Source organism: Corylus avellana, chromosome ca7, assembly GCF_901000735.1.
Source record: "Corylus avellana chromosome ca7, CavTom2PMs-1.0".
In the NCBI taxonomy this organism is placed as follows: domain Eukaryota; kingdom Viridiplantae; phylum Streptophyta; class Magnoliopsida; order Fagales; family Betulaceae; genus Corylus; species Corylus avellana.
Genome location: NC_081547.1, coordinates 9,821,682 through 9,830,986, shown reverse-complemented (window position 1 = coordinate 9,830,986; position 9,305 = coordinate 9,821,682). Strand labels below are relative to the sequence as shown.

Below are 9,305 nucleotides of genomic sequence, written 5' to 3'. Positions count from 1 at the left end.
GACTCTGTATAAGAAGATGAAGCGCCCGATGGCCCAGGAGTGTTTGACTTCACTGCCTTCCTGCTATAAATTTTCAGCACCTTGCTGGGCCCAATACCCACGACTGGAGCCTTATCCTTCTGGCCTACCGAAAACTTGGGATGGGCCTTGGGCTAGGTCTTAGGCTGATTAACAATCAAATTCTTGGATTGGCCCACATTAGAGTTCTCCAAGACACTGTTTCTTGTAGACCCAAATGATCTAGCCCCACAGCTACAAGGGGACGAGAGATTGAATCGATCCTTTCGAGGCAGATCCTGATCTCCTCCTGTAACTTCAACAGAGATTTCTTCAGCTTTTCCTTCCCTTCCGCAGACACGCAACAGGGATAGCACGCTCCAGAAATATCTGCTTCAGAAACTTTCTCCTCAGAACTTGAAAATTTCTTCTGCACTGCCTCGAACCTAACACCACTGTTCAGAGCAGTCCTCTCCACCGGACCTATCGTCAAAACAGACTTCTGAACCTCTGGACCAAGTTCAACTTCCTTGACATGGCAATCTACAGAGAAAATCGGCCCCAACGTTTTACCATTCTCAACAGAGCCACCCAATAGTCATTTGGGAACTCTCGCAATCAGTTCTGCGAAAGACCCAAACGGTTCCTCTCCCTGTTTCGACGTAGACATCAAAACCTCTGAAAAGCTTCGTCTTTGTTTCCCAGTCGTTACCTTCTTTGCATCCCCAACGAAAGGCTGGACATAATCAACAGTGATTCAAATCTCTGACTGGAACCGGTCCCAGCCCTTCCTATTCCTTCCTTCAGGCACGAAGACTCTCCCTCGTCTAACTCTGCCATCATACTCCTCTAAAACCAGGAAACTCCCGTGTCTATTGAAGCATTTCTGGACTAACACGTGGAAAACTCCGAATGGACTCATCCCTAAAGACCCTTGTGTCTTCCACGGCCATCAGCTCATCAAAAATCTTCATTAGCCATTCTGCTTCTTTCCAGTCCAGTCGTATCGATCGCAACTTGCCTCTACAGCGCGCTTGTAGCTTCAACATCATATCTCCATCCTTCACTATCATTGCAAATTCCTTAAATTCCACTTACCGAAATCTCGACAATCCCATTGTGTATTTTAACAAGATTTACGTCAAAGAAATACAATCTATAATCTCATCATTGACAGCAATTCAAATATTGAAATATCACAGCAATTCAAACCTTAGTAAACGGCATAAATTCATTCCAACAGTTAAAAGTCCCCTGCACATTATATCCCACACAAGGTTGCTGCATGGCTTCCCTTTCTTAATAGAAGCTTATATATTTTAAAGCTCATCCAATCTTAGACTGAAACATTCACGTCCTTATCTTTTTCCATGAGGGACAAAATTTATATATATTTGAAAGCGACAAACTTTTTTTGGTATTTTTAACGGCTAAAATTAACGAAAGAGTTCTAATTGAGAGTAATTGAAGGTTTAGTGGTCCAAAATGAAAGATTTAGAAGTTCAGAGGGCCAAAATAGAATGAATGGATTCATGCCCATTTGGCATTTTTGATGGCTAATCGAATGGAGAGGCTTTTAGTGCATTGGTTAAGAACCAACCAAAAACTGCGTATAATTAGTTAGTTTGAATTTTCCTTTTTATCTTTCTTTGGGATTTATTATTTATTTTAAAAAAACAACATTCAAAAGCTATGAAGGTTCAGATTTGTGCTTAACTGATTGCCATAGGTGCTTAATGGGAATTTTGGATCAAATTATCTTTTTCTATTACAATTTACAATTAAATCTGAACCAATTTTTAGAAGCATTATCAAGTTTAAATGTCATAGAACACACACAAGTTCTGGCAAAATCCCCAGTCAACCTATATATTAAATTTAAATTAGATGAAAGAAGTACCCGTCAATTACAAACTGCTCCACAATTCTTTGAAGAAAAAAAAAATCCAACCAAAAAAAAAAAAAAGAGAGAAAACAAGACAACAAACTGGCATTTTTAAAACATGCCAAAAAGATTACAAGAAGCATTTGCTCCACAGCACAAATAAGAGACTAAAGAACTGAAACAATGGAGAAAAAAGATTAGACTATCGAGAACAGGAGACCCATAAAAATTATATATATATATCAGAAATTCCAAATGTACACTAAATCAGAGGCTGGACGGGGAGAAGCTTTTATTGCTCTCCAGAAAGGGCAGCAGAGATCCAATCTGAAGCAGCTGTTTGAATGTCCATCTCAACATGTGGATAAAGAGAGAGAGGAGTAACTGCGACCTGTCGCTCCAGGGGGGCACAGGGATCAGCAATCATGTAAACTAATAATAATATTGAAAACGACATGCAGAAAAGAATCTCATTTACGTAGAAAAGCAAATGCTACAAGGCATGCTTGATGTCCAACAATGTCAACTTGATACGTCGTTTTTACTCATAAATCTTGCAGAAATTCATTATGACACTGGGACCCAAAAATCTTCCAGAAAATCAAATATGAAAACGGTACCATTCATTCAAAGATGATGGCATGCATACGTGCTATGTCGCATGCTCCATGAAACATAACTCTCTCAGGAGAATTGTGATTTGACGTAAAGATAAAAGTGGTTGAGTGTTTTATGTGCTGAGTTATTTGCTAATATTTTTGACTTTTTTACGAAAAAGCAAAAAACTGCTCTAAAAGGCGTCAGAAAACGAGCCCAACTTTTTCTTTTTCTTTTTTCTTTCATTCCTTTCCAATAGTCACCAATCATACAGGCAAGCAGAACCCACTCTTTAATATGGGACCTATCTGTAATCTATTACGATTCCTTAAATTGGGAAGAGTAAAAAGGAGAAAAACCAAGCTAACCCCACCCAAATGATACATACTCTTGAAAATCCAGATTTAGTCGTTCCACTTTTATATGGTCAAATGACACAATAATGAGAAAAGAATCTTAAAATTTCATAGACACTACTTACGAATCCACTTTCAAGTGCTCTGAAATCCAGATCCTCATCTGTCTCTTCCTGCTCTTTATCCAGAAACTGCAAATATAAGGCAAGAACAGCAAGGCAATCAGCATCAACCCAATGAAGAATTGCAATTTGCAGAACTAAAGCTAAGGTCCACCCTGTATGTAACACTTTTAGAGATTTGTTAGAAGCAACTTAAACGAAAAGTGACTCATACTTCAATATCAACCATTTCCATAGAACTACAAAATGTCATAGATCTTCAAACAATATAACAATTTCAAGCAACTTCATTGATGAAGGGAGTGTAAATGAAGCAAGTGCAGCTGCTCTCTTAAAGAAGTTTAAACACCTTTGCCATTTCTCAACCATAGCAATCCATCAAAAGTATTCTCACAGCAATCAGAAATCACTTATAATGTCGCTTGTAAAAGCAACCCCACTTGCTATACATATATATAATACCTCTAGCCGGAAATACTTCTTCACCCTGTTGGAATCAGCTTTCCCAGCGGCTCCAATTGATTCAACAACCTCCACATTCTTCTTTTGTGTGTTCAAACGGCGAGCTGCACCCTGAAAACACGAAAGAAGAGAAATTCGAGAATGAACATCGAAAAAATGAAGTATAAACCCCCAATTAACTCTTTTTTTCTTTTCTATTTTTAATAAGAAACTTTTCCTTTAAAAGTTCCAATTTAGAAATTATAAAAAATATATACATATAAATGCCAAGACAGTAAGTGCTACTGACCGCAGCAGAGGCATCTCGGCCAAGCTGTGCAAGCTGAATGCCAAGGCTTTGTTGATTGGACATGAAATGTCCAGCAGGATACCGGCTAGTTGAAACAGCTTGCCAGTTAGAAGTGGATCTCCACATACTTTGCTTGGTCAATTTGAAACCCTGTCGAGTAAAAGATTTCACACATGTATAAGAGAGAAGCATAAAGAATGATTCCCAAGAAAATTTAATATCCTGAAAGCAAGAGTTTAAATCAAAAGCCACAGTGATTTACAAAAACAAGTGAATGAATAAAGTCAATAACTCAGCATGTGGCAGATAACACAGACCAGCTTCCTATAAGAGGATCTAAATGAATAGAAGGGTAGAAAACACCAACTATACAGCTCAGCTGATAAAGTCAATCAGGGGCTTGTGCCAGGGACCAGGGTCAAACTTGAAGATGGTTTAGCACTAACATCTAACAATTTTGTTGCTTAAATTGAAAGGAGGAAAAAATGTTTCCACCAGCCAGCTTGCCGCACATTTGCACAGAATTAAGCATGTAATACTTAGACTCCACTAAATTAAAATTTCTTTCAAACTTTTGACCCAATGGAGCCAAATAGGGCCTATATACTAAAGCACAATAACTGTAGAACTCCAGCACAACAGTGACAAGAATGTGATCACTGTTATCACACTTCGTTGAGGTATCCTATAAAGTTAGCAGGAAAAAAATTTGAGGAGCAAAGACACCAAGCAATATTTTATGGTATGCAGCTAAGAGGTAAAACACAACAAAAGAAAATAATCTTAGATCCACATGCCTCACATGCACCAAGAGTTGCAATGGTTCTATGAATAAGACTATTACATTCCCACTGAAAAGTGAAAACTATCTTGGCTACTTCTACATGCTTGACAGAAGATGCAAATTTCCAGAGTGCCTGTTGATCACTGTTATTTTACACTGGCCATTTACTGCAACCTCCTTTTTCTCCAAGAATTAGATTAGGCCATTTTAACATAAATACTTCAAAAATGACACTGCTTATGTCATCTTCAGTCACCAACTCATCTAATATGACCAAGAACACTTCATTAGTACACTAATATGCCAGAAAATTTTGAAAAGATTTAAAAAAGGTGGGTTTTCAATTCATACAGAATTTGAGAATGGAAAACCAAATGCACCCTAATTTTATTTACTCTCCCTGCAGACTGGGTACGTATTAAAGACAGCATCTGTTAATAATAACTTTGAAGCTTTATTCACACCCTTTCACCAGGACATGGTTCTGACTCCTAATAACCTTCAACACCAATCCCAGAAGAAAAGAAACTTTCCTCAAAAGAGTTCAAAAGACACCCTAAATATATGTGTTGAATACAAACAACAACACAATGGTAAATGAGAATAATATCTATATCCAATACCATATTTTGTTAAATACCAGCTCAAAGTTCAGTGTGCAGTACCAGAGACTTTCAGTTAGCATATTTTAAAGGTGCAAACCTTGTTTGTCAAAGGAGAAGTAGGAATCTCTATATTCAGCGAGCAGCTTTTTGGGAAAAGTCCTTTTTCAATATCCCTGATAGCTGCATTTATTAAAGGTAAACAAATAGCAACTGCATCCTTAAAATCAGTTTCTTGACTTTCGTCCTTCTTCCTACAATACATTATATCACCAAAGAATTACTTATCAACATTAATCAGAAGACAAAAATTGAATTCCTATGACAAAGAATCGTCAAGTCACCAGTTCAGTGATATTGACAATGACGGTACACCACATATTAGCGCCTCTCTAGCTCCAGCAACAACACCTGAGTAAAACCTGATTGACATTTCAGTTATTAAATATCTTTGAAGAGGTCTTCAAATAAGGGCTAAAAGTCGCTGGGAAAAAATTAAAAACAGACTTAACTGATAAAACTACAGTAAACATATACAAACATAAACTTTATAAAATGGGTAACTCCAAAGTTTACCCTGCTTGAGTAAAACACGATAAATATGGAATAAGAAACAAGCATAAAACTAGCAACTTACATGTGATGGCCACAGCTTGATCCCCGATTAATTCCACTAATCACCTGAAAATAAGATCATTCATGAATCTTCTGGATAGCAAAATCTATATATATTTAGTCATATTGATGGCATCATATAAATGCTAACCAGAAGAGGCTTTGACCAAGAAAACAATGCCCCGGATAATGATAATGAGACACAATCCACAGGAGTCCCTGAGTAAAAGAACCATGACCAAGCCTATTACTATCAGTAACCACAATGAAACCGCAAAACCCAGATCAAATTTGCAGGTGTGCATTGATGCCAAAATCAAGGGAAAAAAAAATTTACAATTAATAACTAAAAATCACTGAACTTTTCCATATATATATGATGAATCTGCCTCAAAGTGAAAATTGACCATCATAAAAGCCACATCATATTTAACCAATTCTAAACGCATAAAAGAAAACCAACACACAGGAAATGATAAATTCATCAAATACAAAATAGTTACAGATCCCAATACATTGAAGAAAAAAACTTGGGGCAAATAAGAGTGTAGGAACAAAGACTTGCAGTCATACCTGAAACTTCAAAAGCTGTGGCACCATTAATCTCAGCGGAACTCACAGCAACCGTTTCTTGTAGAGTCACAGAATGACCCGACACTGATTTGTCCCTGAAGCAACCGAATCATAAACTAAGAGATCAAAATACAATTCCAGCTTCAAAAACAATACTCCAAATGAAAGAAGCCACAGACCTATAGAAAAATATACAAATAAGAAACCAAAAATAACTTAAAAACCCTCATACCCATAAGAGTCAATTAAAAGAAACATGCGAAAGAAACTCAAATAATAATACTTGAAATGAAAGAAGCCCACATAGCCGCATATTAAAACTAATCGAAAAAACACAAAAACATACGAATAAGCAATCAAAAGCAATGAAAAAGCTACACACCCAGATGATAAAAATTGGGGAAACAAGCAATAAAATGAAAAACGTAAGCTCTAATCAAAGATAACCCGCACACCACCAACAGGAATGAAGCAAAGAAACACAAGAAAAACCCAAAAGTTGACAAAGAGAGAACCCACGATTGCGGAGCGCAGACATGGACATTGTACAACCCTTCACGAACCAGGGCTTCCACAAGGTACACAAGGCCAGGGGACTCAATCCCGTCGCCATTAGTCACGAGCAGAGTGGGCTTGGAACTGTCTACAGCCTCGGCAGCATCAGAAACGGAGGTGGAAGACGAGGGTTCGGTGGATTCAGCGCTGTCTTTGGATTGGTCGCCTTCTTTGTCAGCCTCATTGTTCTTCTTGCTAAGGATTTCCTGAAGATTGGAAACCAGGCCCGGAGGCAATAAGTTGTTCTTCACGGAAGTGGAAGTCATATCATAGACTAAAGCTCGTGTATGTGATTTGAGGGAAAATGAGAGAAAGAGTGTTCGTGAATCGTGATTTCTGGGTCTAGAAGAATCAATATCAAAACCCTAGAGAGAAAGAGAGAGAGAGAGAGAGAGGGGGGGGGACATAGAGGAAGAAAAGGAGGGCAATAAAGCGCTGAGAATGAAAAGGATAGACTGAATGGACCGGTTCAAACGGCGTCATTTTGTGTGTTTGTGTTTGTGAGAGAGAGATTACTTCTTGTGGTAAATGTCAGTGGCCATCATTAAGACATGAGGAAGAAGGAACAGTGTTGAACACAGTCGCATTTGTTGCTGGTTGTTGAGCTTACCTTTTAATTCCTCAGTAACATTTTTAAAAATTTGTGATTTGTAAATATAAATTTTTTTCTATTTTTAGATTTAAATTATTTTTTTAAAATCATATTTTAAATTTGACATTTTGAAATTTTTTTTTTAAAATCACACGTTTTAAAATCACAGCAGAAAGTGTGACTTTTCATAATGTATAGTTGTTAGAGAAATTTATAATGGTTGTTACTAAGAATTGATTAAAATTAACCAAAAAAAGAAAAGACTGAAAAGGAAAAAAAAAAAAAAAAAAACTATATTATTTAATGAGAGTTTGCAACAAAGTCTATGGCGTACAAATAAGACGGTTATAACCGCCTAATAACCACTTATAATCACCAACTGCATAATTACTTTTGTATGTGGTTATCAAAAATTGCTAACCACCAAGGGTGATGCGATTAGCAGCTCTAGGGGTAGGCGGTTAATAACCACTAACTGTATACCTTTATATATATTATACATATTATATATAAAAACAAAATGAATAATAATATACAAAAAAAAAAAAAAGGTCGTTTTGATGCATTTGATATAGGTTTTTGTTTTTGAGTTTTATTCATTAAAAAAAAAAATATTATTATTATTGAACTTTGCCCTAAAAAGAGGTTCAAGGAAGTCCCAAAACACCAAAATTGGCCCAAAATGCTTATTTCTAGAAAGCGGTTATGTGGTGCGGTTATGAGTTTCAATAACCGCTAACTGGAGGTTATTTTAAAATTGCTAACGGCTTAAGGTGGAGCAGCCGCCTGTACACCCAAAGCCCTTAGGAGCAACATTTGGTTATCAATTGTGTGGTGTGCACATATCCTCCTTATTATTATTTTTCTGTCTTCAATTAGAGAAATAAAAAATGGAGTGGAGTACAATGTTAAAGGATCATACCCACATATTCTTTCTTTTTAAGCTAGATTATTATAATTGATAATGTAGATTAAAAAAATTGTAGGAAAAGTGTGATTAGTTTGTGAGATTGGTAAGCTAGATTAAAAAAATTGTAGGAAAAGTGTGATTAGGTCAAATTTTAGGTGGGAAGCGAATCGATATTATTAATGGGGAGGTGACATATGTGAAAACTATCGTCAATTTTTTTTCTTTTTATTACTTTTAAAGGCTTAAATTATTATTATTATTATTATTTTACATGTCCACACGGAGAGGAAGATTCAAACTAGTAACATCTGTTTTATGAGGCATGATTCCCAACTGATTTATCTACCTTTAGAGACTAAAGGCTTAAATTATTGATTGATTAGTTGCATTGTTATGCAGAGTAATCTATTTTAAATTCAATAATAATTTTAAAAATCACTTAAATTAGTAAAAAAAAAAAAAAAGTATATGTAATATTACTCTTTTATGTAGGGACCGTTGATATAATACATCGGTATATTATGGATGTATCATAGGATTTGGCTTAGGTGAAGACTTTTTGTAGATTTTTAACGGTTTAAATTTAATTTTAAGTTTTCAATGAGAAAGAAAGAGTATAAAACTAAATCTAAAACTGTTAATTAATCTTTTATTTTTAAATCTCTTTTAATTTTTATTTTTTTTTTAGAATCTGTTTGAGATTGCATTTGAGAAATAGAACTTTTAGGTAAAAAAGAGGTTTAGAAAAAAAAACTTCATTTTTAAGTTTTTGCCAAAAATGTTTTTTGGTCATTTTTAGGCTTTTTGAACCCTTAAAAGCACTTTTAATTTTTTTTACCAAACGAATATTTTTTTCTTCAAACAAACTTTTTGAATATTAAAAATACTTTTTGAGTGTTAAAAGCATTTTTAAGTCTTTCAAACGTAATCTCAAATAAACCCTAAGTCAAATCTCCACAAGTAAAT

At 35.6% G+C, this 9,305-nt stretch overlaps 1 protein-coding gene across 1 annotated transcript; it reads right to left on the bottom strand.

Moving 5' to 3' along the window:
- Positions 1–1,839: 1,839 nt before the first annotated feature.
- Positions 1,840–7,333, bottom strand: LOC132188223 (uncharacterized). Its single transcript, XM_059602632.1, has 10 exons — positions 6,802–7,333; positions 6,283–6,377; positions 5,861–5,928; positions 5,732–5,775; positions 5,439–5,516; positions 5,195–5,348; positions 3,709–3,858; positions 3,420–3,530; positions 2,961–3,026; positions 1,840–2,273 (listed from the first exon to the last, which is right to left on the bottom strand). The coding sequence occupies exons 1-10, from the start codon at positions 7,101–7,103 to the stop codon at positions 2,175–2,177; spliced, it is 1,167 nt and encodes a 388-aa protein (XP_059458615.1). The 5' UTR covers positions 7,104–7,333; the 3' UTR covers positions 1,840–2,174.
- Positions 7,334–9,305: the final 1,972 nt, after the last annotated feature.